Here is a 19,797-nt window from a genome sequence, read left to right as displayed (position 1 = left end):
CATCTTGTGATAATGATGTGCCTCTCTTTCCCAACTACATACCAATTTAAGCTCTCCTGTCTTTTAGAAGAGGACTATTTGGAGTGGTCTGTGTATTACTTCTATCAGTACATTTTGTGCAGGTTAGAGGCTGTTTCAACAGTACTCAAAATCTGGTGGAAATATGATTTTGTGGTAGCATGCTGACTTCTGGTTTTCAAACAGGGATTCTTCTGTTCACACATCCACAATTTCAACTCTTTCACCTTGAGAAATATTCTACAACATGTATAAGTCAGTCATGTATGGCCTTTAGTTTGCTATTGTTCCACATTCTTTCCCTAACCCTAACCCTATCATTCCACAAATCTCAGCGATAACTGCAGTTCTTACTTTTGCTTATTCTGTGTGAGCACCAAGGTAAGAACGTAAGTGTAAAGGCTTGTAAATGCAATAAATTCCATTCCATTCTGTTCGGTTTTGTTGGGAAATTTATGACACATGAATATTTGCTATGGAGTATAATCCTTTAATTAGCCAAAATTATGAGTCAAAGTTGTATTTTTTAGGTTTTTCTACTCATCAACCATTCTTTTAAGACTGTTTATGGTAACTTCAGCACATAAACAAACCATAACCAAACTGAACTGCATTTCAATCCTAGGCTGAGTTATAAAGAAATTTTGCTAAAAATTATCTAAGCAATATAAATACAACAATAAATATATTCAACTGCATTTAAATTGTTTGGGGTCTAGTGAGCACACATGATTATAAGGCATCAAGCAACAAACCAGCAGAAGGATTGAAATGCTTCATCGAGATCTAGTAGGGTCAAATTTGGAGTAGAAATCAGCCAACTTCAGCTGTAAAAAGGGATACTACCAATGTGAATCAAACAAGGGGGTTGAATTTCAGCATGTATCCTCCAGCTGGAAAGAAGAGAACACACAAAAATCAGTCTGGTATTGGCACAATGGAAAGAGCAAATTGAAAAGTGGATGTTGTATTTCCCTCTAAGAGAGCTGACCACTGTAACATTACAAAGGATTTAATCCATCTGCGGCTGAGTCAATTCAAGAGCTTTAGACAGGTTTAAAATGTAATAAGGAAGTAGTGAGTTCATTTAAATTCCACCATCATTTAAATAAAACATTTGAGATTTGGTTTTCAGATTGGACTGAAGGCAAATATGGATGACAAGAGAGACTATTTTCCCCTATGTGAATGAATCTCGAGATATTTCTAACTTGAGCAAACATTAGGGTTATATCTTATCCTTTCACCATTAATATCGCTCTTCTTACAACAACCATAAAGATGTGTTGTGTGAGTTGTGCGTGCACGCGCATGCACACACACACGTACACACACACACACACGCACACACGCACGCACAAGCAAGCAGTACTGTATCTTTTGTATTCTAGATCAATCCGTTATCATGTTTGAGTGTATTTTAACAGGCATACACTGTCTCTCTTGCTGTGATCTCATTTGGAGTTATAAGTGGCAAAGCGCTGATTTAGGGGATTCTCTGGAGATTTTGTCCACTCTTTCTTAATAAGCTGTTTCAGCTGTGAGAGTCGCATGTTAGGATTCTCCATTTTCAGACGAGGGAGGTTCACTTCTTCAAATACAGCAAATGCTGCCTTCATGCGTCGCTCTGGGTGGCGATCCAGGTCCTCCTTCACACTGTGAAAAGGAAATAAAAAGTATCAAAGACCATCAGTACAAAAGAAAGCCAAGTCTTAGGGCCACAGAAGATCTAGTCTCACTCATGAGTTAGTCCTGCCATTTGAACTGAACTGAGCCGTACCTGAGAATAGCAATGGCGTCCTCAATAGTTCTGGCCTCCACTGATCCCTCCTCTGGAACGATACGGTTGACATTCTCCTCCAGCGGAGTCTCTAGGTGAGTTTTCTCTGAACGGTGAGTGGACAGGAAGACACTGTGACTACACAGCATGGTATTTACAAGTCCATCTCAAATAAGACTGAGAATCAGATTATCAGCAATCTTTTATCACGAAACTTCCATCAGGGTTCTGCATTAAAGAGTCTCTAAAAAAATAACGTTAGATGTCATTTTATACTCAAAGGAAATGACAATCTTTTGGCAACTGCCCAACTAGCCTTATTTTGGTGTAGTTCATAAATCAATCTCACAAATATATAGAGGCTATGCCCCATAAATACATGCATCAGTCGAGGTACTGTTCCAACTGCTGACATACTTTTTCCCCCCCAGATAAAGCTTCATGTACTTCTGTAGGCCTATTCATTTATCTACTTTACATCAATAGAACAGTACATACAGACAGAACATTTACACATAAAACAGCAACAATGCAAGTGGCTGAATCTCAAGGCCCTCCTCTTTATATATCACAAAAAAATATCATAGCCTCTGGACTACATTAGCATTCTAGCTGAAGTTTAAAATTTTTGGTCAGTCCAAAATGTCTCCCAGCTTTGAGAAGGTCATTAGCTTAAGGATCTAGGATCATTGTGTATTTCCATTTGTATTCAGAGGGGAATTACACTGTAACCACATTTTTCACTGAAATGGTGGAGGTGGATTTGTCAGCTACCATTTCATTGGGCAGGACCAAATCAGACATATAATCAGCTAACTTCAAGTAAGATAACCATGGATGACTTAAGAGTTTAAGAGCACATTTCCTTGGTAACACAGCTGGCATTAACATTAACTGGCTTAAAACTGACTTTTTGTACTCTAAAATGAGCTTAAAGATCATGGGCGGCACCAGGGAGGGGCAAGAAATTTCTGTGGTTTATTTAGAATTTTTAATTTGTGAATACTTTAATGTATAATTTGAAAAATAAATAAATACATTAATAAAACAAACCAAGTATTTTTAGACTAAAAAACATAAAGCCAACACAGGTGATCTGATTCAGCCAATGACCTTAGTTTCACGTCCTGTTAGCCGGAGCACAATTTCTTTTTGTAACCTGGCATTAGCCATATCATTATGATCTGTTTTTACTTCATAAACGTCCACATGTGGAGACTCTCTATGTGATGGTCGTTCATATAACATTAGGTCTATGGAACGGAATACTTGATTCATTAGTTGAGGTGTTGGTAACTTGCGGCATGAGTTTGTGATCACAGAATCTGAGGCTGAAATGTGCACAAACCTGTGTCTGTTGCTTAGTGCTTGTGTGCAAGCCATGGCTGTGGCATAATTGTGTGAAATTTTATATTCAGAGGTGTGGTTACGTAGGCTGGCTTGATAACCTTACATCTATATCCCATGAACTGAATATCTCGCCTTGTGTTTAACACAGAATGGCATTGTAACTGTCGCAGAGCAGGTACTGCGTATGTGTGCGTTTGTCGGGGGTGTTGCAGTATTAAACTGTGGCGACTGGCATATTAATGGGAACCCCTGAATTTCAGAGATCCTTCACTGAAAAGTCAAGTAACACCATAGCACCAGCAAAAGAAAATCCCTGGCACTGCCCCTGTTAAAGATGGGTGACAGGGCTAGAAATTAGGAGGCAGTATGGTGTAAGGACAGAATGATGACATGTTATGACCCTGAGTCATAAATGGGTATTATCTTGTGTGCTGCTGTTTTTCTCCCCCTGCCTGTGTGTGGTGCTGTTTCCTCCCCTGTCTGGTGTGTTTTCCCCGTATGTCTCTGTCCCTTTTAATGTGTTCATTTGCAGGTGGCGATCGGGGATTGGCCCACAGCTTGACAGCGCCGGTTTTGAAAAGACGCAACATCCAGATGCCGGTTGCCCCCCATTTTTCCTGGCCAATTTGTCCGTGTCTTTTCGTGTGTATTTTTCAGAAATATTCGTGGTATAGTTTGTGAATCTTTATTTGTGTGTTTGTAATTTTCGTTGTGTTAGGTAGTTGTTCGTTATACATATTGTAAATAATTTTCGTATGAACAGTTCGGGTAGTGGTAGGGGGTGTGAAGCCATTTTTGTTCGTTCTTCTTTTCTCCTGTTTTTCGTTAGGGAGTTAGGGAAGAGTTCTGTATTTTCTTTCTCTTTTTTTTGGGAAGTAGTTTAGTTAGTTTGTAAATTATAGATTGTTTTGTTTGTTGTTTTGGCCGCGCTCACCCCCGAAGCTTTTTACTACCACTTTTGTAAATAAATCACTTTTTGGATTGTATTCACTGGCATGGGTCATCACTGGGAGTAGGGAAAGGGGAGTCACTTTTGTTATGTTCGGTAACCCCTAGGCTGGGCATAACAGACGGATGACCACACAGGTAGTATATGATAGAATCAGTCTGTTTACGGTTTATCATACATGTTTTATACGACAGAATCAGTCTGTTTATGGCTTATCATACAGGTTTTACGTGACAGAATCAGTCTGCTTATGGTTTATCATTAGGGCTGGGTACTGGCACAGATGTCCCGATTCGATTAGATTACAATTCACAACCTGACAATTTGATTCAATTCAATCCTATTCGATTCAATTCTGATTCGATGTTGAATTGATAGGAATGAGATACGAAATACTATATAGCACCTGTCCATATTTTGAGAGATGTTTAAAAAGCTCTTAAGGGAACACAAATTTACAAATGCAGAGTCACTAGAAACAAATTGTGACAGCCACTAAAGAAAAGGCCACAGTCTTGTTCACCAAAATCTTTTTGAGGAACACATGGGTATAGCTCCTTAAAAACAAAACCAACCTGTCAAATCACAAAAAAAGACTTCTGATTGAAAAGAGTAGCTGAAAATAAATATGGGCAAGTCTAAAAGTCACATCCATTTTTCACAAGGACTATAACTTAATATGTGCCAAAACATAAACAGAGTCCATAATTAAAGTTAAACATAAACAATAACTTAAATATAAACTTATTTAATGCAAAAGGTTGGTTTTGCCTCCATTGTTACAACATTGAGAGATTCACTGAGTGTGTGTTCATGTGATTAAGCGTTGCACGAGATCAAAAGCCTATAGCTCACCGTGCGCACTCCATAGCAATAGCCCTGTGCTTAGGCTTGACTCCACACATTAGCACGACTCCGAAATGTCAAAGCAGACATCCCTTGGCCAGTTTATTAAAAAACAAAGTGACTGTGCAATGAAGTGGGAATTTGCCAAATGTGGTTTCAGAATTCGGACTGACCAGCCTATCATTTTATTTTAGACCTAACTGATTCTTCATTTAGCCTATTTTCAAGTTATTTAATGTGACGGTCTTGAAATGCAAAGAGACATAAGCCGTTTCTCAATACGAAGTGCGCCAAGTACGTACTCCTGTTTTTTGGAGTTCGCACTTGTAAGTTCAACTTGGTAGTCTGGTCTCCTGATGACGTGGGAGGATGCAGTACGCTCAAACTGCATTTGAAACAACAGCATTCTTGCTGGCTAGAGGCTCTGGAGCTAGCTAGCTTGGTCTGCTAGTACATATCACATTTCCAAACATTTAGGACTTTCAAGGAGGCGCTACCAACCCATATTCGAATTCTGAAATATTAATTTCGTTCCTGAAAAATCTAAAAAAAACTACATTTGGTGACAGAGCAACAGTCATAATATGAAATTTACAGTTATGTGGTAGCTCGTCTGCCGCCATTATCGCAACTTCTGTGAAATCTGGGTGAAATGCATTCTGGTAAACTTGACTCCCCAAGTCCACACAAGTCACCATCTGATGCATCCTTGAAAAACCCACCAATGAAGAACACATCCAGGTATTTGATCTGTTCTTGGCTAGATGTGAACTTTGAAATGGAACAGTGCTTTGGCCGTGACTGATGACGTTTCACAAGTCCACAAGAACACAAGTTCAGAGAAGAACGCATATGGAGAAACGGCTCTTGGTTAAATGTGAACTTTGAAATGGAACAGTACTTCGGCCATAACCGATGACATTTCACAAGTCCACAAAAACGCAAGCACAGAGAAGAACGAATATTGAGAAATGGCTATACATTTAATGTAGGCTAATGTCTTCATTTAATTAAAAATAACAAGGCTATTTGTTTTATTTTACTGCTGTAGCCTATTTCAGTTCGCAAAGTTTGCGAAGAGTTGCAAAGAGTTCATTCGTGCTGACTACTTTTAGTAAAATACATTTGTTGGATCATAGGATTTGTGTTTTATTGCTGTTTAAAAGTAGACTATTATATGGCTATATTTAAAACATATGTCCAGCGGTTGTTCTATATGGCCGGAATTCTGGAATATTAATGGCTGTATTGGCCGTCAAAAAAAGTCTAGTGTAAACTCTAGTATGTGTATAATCAGAGCCCATCTACAGGTAATATTAGTGCTGGGCCTTACACCAGTTCATCTGGTATACCGGCTTTAATTTCCCATACGGTATGAATTTTTCATATACTGCCATACTGCAGCATAGCTGAAAATAGGCCTTTTTCATGTAATGATGGCGGTCTTTCCGGTCTGAGCCAAGAGCGATCCTGAGCCAAAGCAATCCCTATTGCTTTCTCAAGTATGCTTTTATGGATAACTCGTTTTTGGTACTAGTTTTGGAATTTCTACAAATTCATTTTGATGACATGGTCATGGGAATACGACGGAGTATTAGGGCCACATTAAGAAGAAAAAGATTGTAATATTACGAGAATAAAGTCATTATTGAGAAATATTCATAATATTATGAGAATAAAGTCATATCTTTGCGAGGAAAAAAGACATAATATTACGAGAATAAAGTTGTAATTTTGTGAGAGAAAAAAAACATAATTTTTAGGGAAATATTTTAACAGCAACCAACAAATGGACGAGAAGACAGTCAATGGCAGCCTGAGGCCACTTCTGGAAACCGCTGTTTGTCTCGGGCGTCAGCCTGATACTTATAATAATGTGTGCTGATGTGCCCAATGATTAAGTACTGTATTTTGTCTTTATGTGTAAAATCTACAATACATTATAACTTCACAAGACGCTCAAAGTTCCTCATTTTAACGCAGGCGGAAGGCTGCTCTTCTGGTATTTCCCCTCTGAAATAACACAGTATGTATGACTTTATTCTCAAAATGTTAGGACTTTTTTCCTCTTAAAATTACGATTCTCGCAAAATTACGACTTTAGTCTCATTAAATTAAGACTTTATTCTCGAAATCTCAGAATTGTTTTCCCCTTAATGTGGCCCTAATACTCCGTCGTATGTGAAGGATAGATATACACAAAAAGCTTTTACAGCACGATATGCCAGCGTGGCTGTTGTTTGTCTAAGGTTTCTGCGTGCCTTTTAGGTATCTAGCTCGTAAGGTTAAGACTCCTTGCTGCTGCTTTAATGCATTGTGTGTTTAGTCCACAGAGGAAGGTGCATTTGTCATTAACACTGAAAGATGCGCAAAAAATCACCCAGGTCATACAGAGATTGTTACTGTTACAAGGAAGATGTCATATAACAATCATCTAGTACAGCATGAAACCAGTGGTATTTGGCACTAAACAAATGGTACATATTGCTCGTTTGTCGATTACTGGTGCATAATATCGACAACATAATTTTCTTTACAAACCGTAGCCATTTGTTGCACGTGTTTTCAATATTATTTTAGCCAAAGCATCTCCTTCAACAGACTGATGCAAACAATAATTTATTCTGCGCTCTTGTTCCTTTTGCCCCCTAAAGGATTTAATGTTATTTACAATGAACAATTGGATAATTTCATTACACAGCTTTATAAAAGTGCATTTATAAGCTGCTAGGTGGCTTGATCTAACGTTAGCCATCTCTCCATAGCTAGCTGACATTACTATCATAATTAAAGATAAACTGTTCATGGAGCAGTTTATATCCATGATCCAGTTTGGATCGTTTTGTTTTGCAATATATATCCACCGTTTCAGCAACTTGTGAGAGCCGGAAGTTTGGTAGATTTCCCAAAGATCTGGAGAATATCAGAGAGACACACACATCTTCGTAGATGTAGCCATTGTTGACCAAAAGTAACTTCTCCCCCTGTTGCTTTCCAATATGGCGGCATGCTGTATAGCTGTAACGCTTCAATAGGCAGCAAACTACATAATATTGTTTGTCGATGGAAGCCCTACCGCACGCTGTGCTCAGTGTTTTGAGAGGGGACATCTATTAACTGTGTGTACCCTTCTTACTAACAGTTATAAATTTATAACACAATTAATTACAGGGATGGGCATTTCAAGCAGAAATAGCTCTTTTCCACTAGGACGGTGCTGGTGCTAGTGCCCATGCCCGTGCCCGTGCCCATGCCAGTGCCCGTGCGGAGCCAGTGCTGCCTTGGTGCCTTTTGAGTACCGGCCCGCATTTCCAGAGGTTTGGGAACCGAACGCTACATAGCGAAAGTTTGGGTAATTTCCCTGGGGAAAAATAATGTCGGACAGAATGCATCTGCTTTGCATAGCCCCTGACATCAGCAGTTCCAACTTTTAGGACCAGCAATTCTGCAGTGCCATGCCAGTGCCAGCTTTTTGGCACCGGCACCAGCATTTTGTCAGTGGAAAAGCGCAGCCCCAGTGCTCGATTAGGCACTGGCACCGGTACCACGGCAGTGGAAAAGGGGTAAAATAATATTCTATATTTACGGGGAACTATTCATCCATTCTTCGGAGATCACCCTCAATTAAGGAAAATGATTTCTATTAGGAAAACTCATTTCTGTATTTCTCATATAGCGACATGTCAGTGTTAATACAGCTCAAAAGGTGCTTGGCGAGTTTATCGTCTCAGTCAGTGTCACAACAAACTGTTTACATCGGGGAAAAATGTGCGCTGACCTCACTGAGTGACCGCCATTGAGTGACCGCCTACTCAACTGACGTGCTCCTTTTTTGCATCTCAAGTATGTCTCCAGTAATAGTCTTAAACTGTGTACACTTGCTTTGCCCACGTCTGAAAGATTTGAAGAGCCCAAGGGGATATATTACGTGTGTGTCAGACATCTTGCCTCATTCCGAACTGGAGCGATTTGAAGACTAACACAACTATCAACTACCAGTTCAAAGTCAAGCATTTCAAACAACTACACCTCAATGCACAAAAGCCACAAAGTTCTCAAATTGAACTTAATTAAACTTTCAAAAAATCTTCTCCTAAATTAAACATCTCTTAGACTTCTGAAAAACATTTCACTATTGTTAAGTGACAGTCATGTATCAATCAATCTAAAATCCTAATTTTCTAAAATTTTCCTAAAAAAAAAAAAAAAAAAAAGCCTTAAACTTTCATACCAGTGCAAATTCAAACAAGAAATACACATCCTATTGTGCAATATCTACAGCATCCTGTTACACCCAGATTGAAAAATAACAGTGCCACACTAACTCATCAAATGTGGATATCTAATAAAACACTTAACGGTCTAACGGTTCACCCTATTCTCGGTGCGGCTTGTACCTTGGTTTTTGGGTTAGATCTGCTTCATTTATTTATTTATGTGTATTCACATCTTCCAATATAACACATTATAACAGAACCAGTTTTAAAGAAGATACTGATTTCTGCCTATCCCATCTTTTGAGAAGTGTTTTACTTGTTGAAGATTCTGCGACTTTCTTTCCTCTGTTATGGTGAAGAGTCCTGAATGGTGCATTCTGCCATAAGCTTGAGGATATCCCTGTCCCACTTCATTCAGTCACATAAGGTCAACAATCAGCATGTCAGTTGCAGCAATAAAAAAGTGAAATGGCTCAGTTTAACAAATTCCTTCACCAATTTGTAATACTGGCTAGCTGACAGGGGGATGTTGAAGAAAATACAGGGATGCTGCAAGGTCCAGTTCCCTCCTCAGCAGGCAATGGCAGGGATTCCGTGGCTATTTTCACTCAATTTACTGGTTTGGCTATCCAAATAGTGCCTCTTTCCAAGTGTCACGAACATCTCTAGTTATAAGACACTGAGTTAAACAGGACTAACCCTTTGAAGTTCAGCACATTCAACTGCTAGGCAACGATGTGATTGATCCATCAAATATAACATGTCTGCTACACAATGACTCACCAAGCAACCCCAAAATTACTGTTTACTAACATTCACAAGGCAACACTTCTTCTGAAAAGCTCTGGCAAAACTCAAAAGAACAACAAAACATTTTTTTTGAAATCATGCTGTGCTTTCAATTTGCCTAGGATATCTACAAAGGCGAGACAAGTCTAAAACCAATTTGTAAGTTTGCTTGCTTTGGATTAAGCTTCCATGGACAGCACTCTCTTATCTGAACACAGCCATAAGTAAATTACTAATGTTTCTTCCACGGTAAATGTCTTAATATTCAATAAATGATTAGTATGTTATTTAGTGTCAGTACAAAAAAACAGAAATAGCTACATTAGACCACAAAGGCTACAAAATTGTTTCCTCCAATTTGGCAAACTAACAACAGTCAACTAGTAGCTCAGAGGCCAAACATACACAGCTAACTGGCTTGACACAGCTGAATAACCAAGTAATGTTTAGAGTTTTGTTCGGTTCATATGTTCATAAGTTCATACACAAAAGTTCCAAGGTGTAGGCTGCATTGATTCTTTGAGATGTGAATCATTATCTGAGACCTACATGTGTAATAGAAACACCTATTTCACCAAATTAATAAATCATAAGAATGTATGATGAAGGGGTTAAAAGGGTTGCTGTAATTTTGTTTGTTTCAACTAATAGCAGAACTACTTCTACAACTGATATCAAATAAAAAGTGGATCCAGCATTAATTCTACTATCTTGATTATCAAACTGCATTTTAAATTGTGCATGGACTGACTGATTGCTGCATGATTGTTTACCTGTTTTTAAACAAATTTCTTTTATTGATTGCCAAATCAAGTAGTTATCACTTAACTGATTCATAACTCATTCTATACACTGATATTTTCAGACTCCTTTTTAATTAATGCTTTATTAATTATTTGGTTTATATTTTCTGCAATTTTTATTTCCAAAGAGGTTTCCTGATTTAATGAATAGTATTAATCGCATGGCACTCATCACCTTTCACAATGAACCACCTTAGACTCATACATGGCTTTATTTAAGACAAAAATTATCAAGATGTCAGTCAGGTTATTTCACACAGAAACAGTTTTCTCTTAGGAGTGGTTTAAACTTACCTTTTTCCTTGGTTTCTGTAGGCAGGTGTTCACTATGCAAATTCTTCTCAATCTGGGCTCTTGTGATTTTGTCTCCAGAGGCATCCTTGGTAGGTTTGCCTTTAATTTTAGCATCTTCCTCATCCAGAAGCCTCTGGTTTTCCTTCTTACGCTCCAATGCTTCCAGACGCTTTCTCTCCTTGTCATCCTGGAGATATAGAGAGGAGACAGATTGTCCAACTTGAAGTTTGACTTCAGCAACACAAGAAAATAAAAACTTCTACAGTATCTTTCTAAAGGTGGAATCAGTTTAATTTGTGCATGAATCTGAATCATTTGCTGTTATTTACTTAGAGAGCCAAACTATATGTCGTCGTCTTGTGTGTTAAAACATATACTGTACTTCCTTTTGTCCCAAGGACAGGTGACCCTCAGTGAGGACTTCATATTATATCACAGTATTTCATGATAATGATATTTGTCATGGTGTGAGAAAATTAAGCATTTATCCAAAAAGTGTTCAATTTCCACTGACCAAAAACAAGAAAAAGGACATCACCCATTCCATTATCAAGTGAGTGTACATGGGGCATCAACAATTCTAACGAGAAAACAAAATAATGAATTGACATTTTATGGTATGAAAAGAGCTGTTGCTAATATCTACAGCATAGTGTAAGCTTATTTTTAAAGCATAATTGTGGCATAAACAATATTACTATTATCATGATGGATGTCCTGTTTACCAACCATGACCCACAGCTACACATACAATCTTCCATTATCTCTGCCCATTAATTGAAATGGTCTTCTCTCACTACATGTGTTACTGATTGTTGGGGCTGGCTAGTTGAATTCTGTTGTTCCGTTTTGTATGCCTTGCTGCCTTTAAGTTTGTCTGTCTTGATGTAACTCAGATATTGAGTGAAGCACACACACACACACACACACACATACACATACACATAGAGAAAGAGAAAGAGAAAGAGAAAGAGAGAGACAGAGAGACAGATACGGAAATATAAATATACTTACAGACAGAAACAATTGCTGAAAATATTTTTAGCAAATTAAATATGCAAATTAATGATCATACTTTTACAAGACTCGACTAGGTTGAATCCACTGTCTTCAACCCAACTTGAAATATTACAATATGCTTTTAGCTATTTTATGTTCTTGGCTAAGGCATTTTTGTAAGTTTGGGATGACATTGTGGGGGATTTTCCAAACACACAAATGCTTGTTGGTCCTGCATTTCAATTACACACCACTGGGGGCAGCTGGAAAAACCTTTGGTTTAAATGATTTTGGAAAACAACTAGTCAATTCTGCATTTGATTACCAATGAATTACAATGATCCTTCTTTCATGGAAAATGTAGGCCTACATGTTTTTTGAGTTTTCTTTCAAATGTAAGAGAAAATAAATTTCTCTAAGAGCAAAATGGTGCCAATATGCTCAGACATATGTTTAACTTGCCCAGCGTCTCCTTTAATGGATTGATTTTGTGAATAAGGCTCACCTTCCTCTGTTCTTTCTTCAGCACATGTTTATCATTGTCTACCCACAGTGCATCCTCCTGTTCTTTTTGCCTACGGGCATCTGCCACTGCTTTGGCCTCAGCCCTTCGGGCCTTAGCAGCGGCTGACTTAGAGTTCTCACCCTGGAACTTTTTTGGCATCCCTGGGACAGCCCTGAAACTGAGAAGGACTCCAGAAAATAAGACAGTAAAATGAACTCGAATCAAATGAATTAATGAAGTATTGTGATGAACTACAATGAAATTGGAAACTATATTTTAAAGCTAGATAAAGACTGTAATATAATGCACAGATCATCTTAATTGTGCACAATAAATCTGAGAGAGAAAAAAGTTTATAGGCATGGTCAATCAACAGATTTTTGTGTTTGTCAGTGTTATGAACCCCCATCACATGAAAGACTCTAGTTGGTCACTATTTGTGTGCTTTTAAGAGAAGATGAGAAGCCACACAACTGATCGGTTTCAAATTAGAAAGTCTTGTCCAGTGACCAATGACAGATATTACTGGCTGAACAGCGTCTCTCAGTACAGTATTTGTTCATTCACGAGCTGCATTCCTCTCACAAACAGGACGAGTGAGCTTCAGTCTGACTTGAATCTGCTCCTGAACCAAAGCCAAACTAGTGACGCGGTATTATTAAAGCGCAGCTTCCGGCGTACTAAAATAAGTTAATGTAGACACATAAAACATATTAGCAAAATAAAAACACACAGTGAAAAAAGCCGACATACTTCAGAAGTAGCATGAGACCTAAAGAGCAAAATGTACTAATTATATAACGCTTTAGAAACTGTACATATCCTCTACAAGCGCCACCATCCCGGTTGCATCTTGATCTCGAGGTTCTGAATCATAACCCAGCGTTGCCAGATGGGAAGTGTTTCAGCATGGTACCAGCAGTTTAAAAATTATCGTATTTTGAGGAAAAGTATCGTACGCCAGTCATAACCAAGATAACAAATAAGCGTAAATGTGTGATTTCAGAAAACACGTATTTATTAAGACAAACAACCTTTTGACACCGCCTACAAATCTAGCCATATTGGCGCAAACTCTCAACTTGTAATGTTATAACGATAACTCAACTGCACTGGATAAATATAATACTGGCCCATAGGTTACTGTATTCAACATAAGATTTCTGATTTGTAAAAAAGATTTGATTAGTGGTTAAAAGTTAACGACAACAGTGCTCGTGAATCACGTTCATCATCACAACAAGCATGATTGGCTGGAAAGACGTCACGTGTGAACAGATGCGTAAACACAGACGTAGAATCCATATTTTTCTATCTTGATTGTGTCGGGAAATGAATTAAAATGAGATAGTATTAGTAGTAGTGATCAGTCTAGGCTAAGTGTCACAAAATGATCAAATTAACGTACATGGAACTTTTGGCCTTATTGATCGCACATCGTACAGAGGGCAAAATTATCGCACAAATACGATAATTAGCGTACATCTGGCAACGCTGTCATAACCTGAGCGGAAGCCTGGCCACCTGACAGAAACTCAGAAATCACTATCGTACAACGAAGCGTGAAAACATGATCTCAGGCGAATAACGCTTACTACTGTTTAATGCCAGTGAATCAAATAGAAATGAATCGCAGGAAAACTTTACAGCTGTAGCTAATTTCGCGTCCACACTTCATTCCTTAACCTGGCCATTCTGCTAGCTACCTGGGGTAACACTGTTAGCGCTCAACACAGTTAAGGCCATCAGCAAGACAGGCTATTGAGGACAAAACTCAAAGCGCTTTAACGCTTAGATGTATGTATTCAGCTAGCTGGCAATAAGTCACATATGCAACACATAGCACCAACCACCATGGAAGTTAGCAACTTTAGCTAAGATAATGTTGTTTTGTCTCACTTGCATATCGTACCTAACAAGCGAACAACAACACACATAACGTTAAAACCACATTTCAGTAAAAAATAAAAAGCTTTTATCGGAATACTATTTAGCAATGCAGTATTTTCAAACATGTTTCACGTTCTGCATTAGGCAAGCTTGTTGTTTTTACCCACCTTTCGTTTGGCCAGCCTCGGGGTGGCTTCTTCTCTGTGTTAAAATGAGGGAATTCAATGACATTAGGACACTATCGCCACCTATCCAGCTGGAGGGTGTTCTGGCAATGGGTCATAATTGTCCTAAGGTGCCTTGTAATGGGTGATCACATGTCAGCGTTTCAAGATTCCTATACCCAGTTTGGCGTTATTTTGCTGTCTTTATTATGAGAGCGCACACAGAATATAAATGAGCACAGAGACAGGAATCGAGCGTGTAAAAACAGAAACTGGGGGTGAAAATAATGCTGTGGCGAATAAAGCTGGTATCATGAGCGTACACAAGTTGTGATTGAGCACAGACATGAGGGTCGCATCGACGTTTCAGTTTGCTCGTTCTCACTTTAATTTTGGAGCGCTCGCTTGAGTTTTCATCTGCTCGTTCTCTCTCTGAAGTTCTTCTCACTCTCATTGTATTTTTCCAACCGGAAATACGTCATGGATTAAGGCTTGACTAGATGATCGCCCTGTGTGTATCGACCTACGCTGCATTTTAAAAAATGTCGCTAGGTGTCAGATGAAGTGCAATAAAATTAAGTGCATCATTTTTCACCCCTCAGTTTCTGCTTTTTACACGCTAGATTCCTGTCTCTGCGCTCGTTTATATTCTGTGTGCGCTTTCATAATAAAGACAGCAAAATAACCCATATAACCCATGTACCCGACATCCGCAAAACACACATGTGGCAACTCTTATATGTAACAAATTAAAAACCTGATTTAAAAAGTCTTTGAAACGTTCTTCTTCTTCTTCTCCTTTGCATTCCAAAATCTACAGCTGATGATGTCAGTCCAGGTACTGCTCAGTACGTGTTGAGACTGGCTCAGACAACACAGACAGTGACGTCGTCCAGTCCACTCCTGTGTTGACAATGACCCGAATCCCTTCTTCTTCATTCCCTCTATTTGTCTCTAGATCCCCTCTCTCTCTCCTGTTGTCTCCTTTATTCTCTCTCTCCATTCACAGTGCCCCATCTTTTTAACTGATTAATTCTGTTTAGCCACTTTTAAAAGCTACTTTCCTTTTAATATATTCCTCAGTAACTTATAGCCTACCCTAGTGGAAATTCCAGTAGAAAATCCCAGTAGAAAACCAATTGAAAACCAGTAGAAAACCAATAGCAATTTCAATTGGTTTCTATTGGTTTTTATAGGGAAACTGAAACACATTCAACTGGTTTCACAACTGGCTTCCACTGGAATGCCCAGTAGAAAAACCAATAGAAATTTCTACTGGAATGTATTGGTCTGAACTGGTCTCAGATGGTCTGTATTGGTTTTAGCTGGAGACAACTGGGTTATTGAGTTCACGTGAACTCACGTGGTGTGTGAAATGTTACAGTTGGTATTTAAATGGATTAAACTAATTTCAATTGGTGGAACCTGGAATTATAGTGAATACATCACTGCATGTAATTTATGTTTTAACAGTTTACTTCCACCACGTCCACACAGGCTGAGAACACACTCACCTTTGTATACTGCAATCCATATATACACCTTGATAATAACAATTAAACAGAGAATACTGAAATACAGGCAACAAGTAAATGTATAAGGAATGCCTTTATTGTCATCGTAAATGTACAACGAGAGTCAGAGTGCCAAGCAACATAGAAGGAATTAAAATAACTACAAAATGTAAACAGAAAGAAAAAACAGAAACATAAAAATACGAATATAAAATAATTTTAAGTGGAAGGGAAGTGCCTCAGGAAATGTTTTGTTTGATTGATTTAATAGACAATACAGTACGTTGGAGGATGGAAATTTCTAGACATTTAAACGGCAGTGTCAAATTCTAGGCTACTTAATAGGCCTAAACATGGTTAACACCAGGCATACAACATTCGCTGGTAATGGTACAATACAGAATTTCACTTTTAAAATCATACTTTGTCGTTCTTAATGGCAGTGACCTCCCATCCAGCGCTGCCTTTGTCGTTCTTAACAGCGGTGACCTCCCTGATGGGCGACGCTGTTTCTGTCCTTATTTCGAGGAGGGGGGCCTCTTGTTCTCCGCTGTCGTAGCGAGTTCTCGATCGGCTGCATTATATAAAATACGTAATTATGTACTCACTAAACGCATTTACAGCAGCAGGCATACTCAATATAAAGCCGTATCTACAAACAGCTGTTATCTGGCCAGCCTAATGTTATGGTTAACTAAAAACGAACAGTCGCCAGCGTGTGCTACATTGAAATATACAGTCTCAACGGGGACACACAGGAACTGATTCGGTATCACCTGTCTTTAACTATAGTTATAACTATCAACATAACTCTACTGGCATACAAGCCCACGAAGTGAGTACTTGTTTTTGTCATATGTAAAAGCTAAACTAAGCTAAGTAAGATATGTTAAACACTTAATGCAATGAGTAGCTTACCGGTAGCAAAACCTGGCCTTGGTAATAGGCTCCGTCGTCCAAACACCCAGTACTTGGTAGTTTCGTCGAAATTGTTTATACGAGAAAAGGGAACAACAGCCCGATGATTATCTTCCAAGTACCTTCAGAACAAACATTTTTTTTACTGTGAACTAAGGCTAACTGTAGGTTGTAACTGTAAAGCTGCGTTTTACCCGAAGCGAAATTCGCGGGTTTTGATTGCTTGCCTTCTTCGTGCGACGTTACAGCAAGGATTTTTGAATACACCAATCAGATTACTCAAGAAGGGCTAGGGGCCACGCCCCCTTCCCAGGTATCTCTTCAGTCGAGACGGAGGACAAGCTGATCGTGTGATCAAAATGCTTGCTCTGATGTAATATAATTGTTTCAGTACGTAGTGATCATGTCCAAATAAACAGTGTGTGCACTTCTTTGGTCAGTTATAGCCGGCAAAATATAAATAATAAAAATTGACCAGCAGGAAGGCAGAGAACTTTCTTTAAGCAACATACAACATTAAAAATGAGTGTTTTTAAACTGAATATGAATTCATGTTCAATTTAAAAACACTTATTTTTAAAAGAAACACTAACGGTTCAAACGTTTTACAAATGACTGGACACTTAAAAAAAAAACCCAATGTATTCTCTTTAGTGCACTTTGTACGTTGTTAATTGATGAATCAAACAATTCATTTCATTATATTTGAAATGAATAGCAGACAACACCAGTTACATCCTATTGGTTTCAACTGGGTTGAACTGGTGGAGCAGCCACTGCCCATGGCTCTATTGGTCTGAACGGGTTTTAAATGGTTTCAACTGGTATTCTTAACTGGGCAAACCAATAGAATCTGTACAGAATCTGGAACCAATTGAAACCAGTACAGACCAATAGAGACCAGTTCATCCCAATAGTCATGTCCCCATAGTAACCACTCACGCACACTAAACACACAACACACATGCTTAATTACCATACTTATCAAACTAACACAGCTTTTCAATATTAACTATTCAACATCGTATCAATGTTACAGCCATTAAGTCTGAAACTGCTTAAATACTCTACATGCACCCACTCCCAGGACTACACAAGCACTATACACAATGGACATATCAGATGCTCTAAACATATTACATAAACATGCGCACACACACACACACACACACACACACAGTTGTATCAAACTTCCATTTTAAAAAAGTTCTTTCATTAAAATGTAAATTAGATCTATTCAGGACCCAAGATGATCTCTGTATAGTCCTTGAAGATTTTGGTTGTGATCTTTAAAGATCTTCTCTCTGTTAATTGGACCTTCAAAGATTTTAATAACATTTTAGTGGATCCTGACAGGATTCCTAAGTTTTGGATGTAACAATGTAACATCATAGCATCCATGAGATAATCATGATGCAAAAATGTCAGGCATTGCTCCTGTGAATACATGGGACTTGAAGAGTCTCAAAGTTCAAATGATAGAAAAGGTATAGTGCATACAAACTAAATTAACATCAATACACTAACTATCTTTACAGAGACATCAACTGGAAATCCTGACCAAGAGGCCAACCAAGGAAAAAATAGAAAAATGGACTCATAGATTACCATTCTTGTTTCCATAGATGTAACTTGATTTTATGAGAATTCTGAAAGGGTAAATCTATGAATTTTTATTGACCTTTCATTTTCATCTACCGCAAGCATTAAACATTTCCTTTTGACCATGTTTCTTGTTGGAAAAGAAAGGTTCGGCTCTAACAGAAGGCGATAACGTACTTATTTGCCAAACAAAAACTGTTGTCTCTAATTCTTGTACAAAATTTTCATGTGCAAAAATGTTTTCTGCTCCATTGTGCCACCATTTGGTACATCAAGGAAAGTATGATGACCTGAGTAGCAAGGTGAATTTTAAACATGCATAGGCCTAAATGCTTTCGAGTGCTATTACTTAGAACTGCCTATCAAGTTTTTGTGTAGAAATAATGAATATAGTTCAAAATGGCAATTATAGGAGTCTAAACCAGACGAGACATTTTTTTTCCTTTTGACACAGCTTCACTTTTCAAAATAAAAACACAAATTTCTGCAAGCTCTGTTAGACTCATCCATGAAAATTTCAAATTTTGTGTAGAACCTCAGTGGCACCTACAGGACATGTGTAACAAATTGGAGCTGTCTGTCAAAAAGGTCCTGCCCACAATATTACCTGCGATGTGGCAGACATAGCATTTCACATGCTTAACAGATTTTTTGTACAAACTTTGAACACATGTGCCATGTTTCATGGCTTTATGAACTATATTTTGATCTTAGCTACTTATATCCAAATAAAAAAAAGAACATGATATACACAATATCATTCCTGTGTCTTTACTTTCGGCTTTGAACTCTGCTGCTTGGGCTGTCAAAAATGATCCTAAGTCTGTCTGGCTCGAACTCCACTCTTTACCATACAATGTTATATGGTGCACTAGACCCAGGCAAACTCCCTCTATTCATCTTATACTTAAACAGGAGAGAAGAATTGGCAAAAGTATGAACATGGATGTCAAATACATAATTATTAAGCTTCAGTGTTTTGGCCACTGCATAGCGCCATGGTTACCTTAAAAACACCCTCTGATTCCAAAACTATTTGCAGTTCTCAAGTTTCATTCAAGTGGAACAATTTTGCTCAAATAGACAAACCTGTTTGACAAAACTGACCTTGATCGTCACATTCTAAACATGCTCCTAAATTCGAAAGTATGAGTTTGTG

General features: G+C 38.3%; 1 protein-coding gene across 2 annotated transcripts; it reads right to left on the bottom strand.

Moving 5' to 3' along the window:
• Positions 1 to 512: 512 nt before the first annotated feature.
• Positions 513 to 14,694, bottom strand: ccdc124 (coiled-coil domain containing 124). Of its 2 annotated transcripts, XM_030784956.1 has the most exons (6): positions 14,608 to 14,694; positions 12,551 to 12,728; positions 11,047 to 11,233; positions 1,799 to 1,904; positions 1,452 to 1,674; positions 513 to 911 (listed from the first exon to the last, which is right to left on the bottom strand). In XM_030784956.1, exons 2-5 carry the CDS (start codon positions 12,707 to 12,709, stop codon positions 1,473 to 1,475), a joined length of 654 nt encoding a protein of 217 aa, XP_030640816.1. In that variant the 5' UTR covers positions 12,710 to 12,728; positions 14,608 to 14,694; the 3' UTR covers positions 513 to 911; positions 1,452 to 1,472. The 2 variants fall into 2 exon arrangements, with proteins under 2 accessions (XP_030640816.1, XP_030640815.1); XM_030784955.1 differs by having other exon boundaries at positions 513 to 1,674.
• Between the last annotated feature and the right edge of the window lie 5,103 nt (positions 14,695 to 19,797).

The sequence above is a fragment of the Chanos chanos genome, chromosome 9 (genome assembly GCF_902362185.1).
Source record: "Chanos chanos chromosome 9, fChaCha1.1, whole genome shotgun sequence".
NCBI lineage: Eukaryota > Metazoa > Chordata > Actinopteri > Gonorynchiformes > Chanidae > Chanos > Chanos chanos.
This window is presented reverse-complemented; position numbering and strand designations above follow the sequence as displayed.

Excerpts from the sequence above, each read along its gene's own strand:
- ccdc124 (XM_030784955.1), bottom strand. The coding sequence starts at position 12,709 with ATGCCAAAAAAGTTCCAGGGTGAGAACTCTAAGTCAGCCGCTGCTAAG. Across the intron at positions 11,234-12,550 it reads TGAAGAAAGAACAGAGGAAG|GATGACAAGGAGAGAAAGCG; the intron begins GTGAGCCTTATT and ends CTATATCTCCAG. Across the intron at positions 1,905-11,046 it reads TACAGAAACCAAGGAAAAAG|AGAAAACTCACCTAGAGACT; the intron begins GTAAGTTTAAAC and ends CTCACCGTTCAG.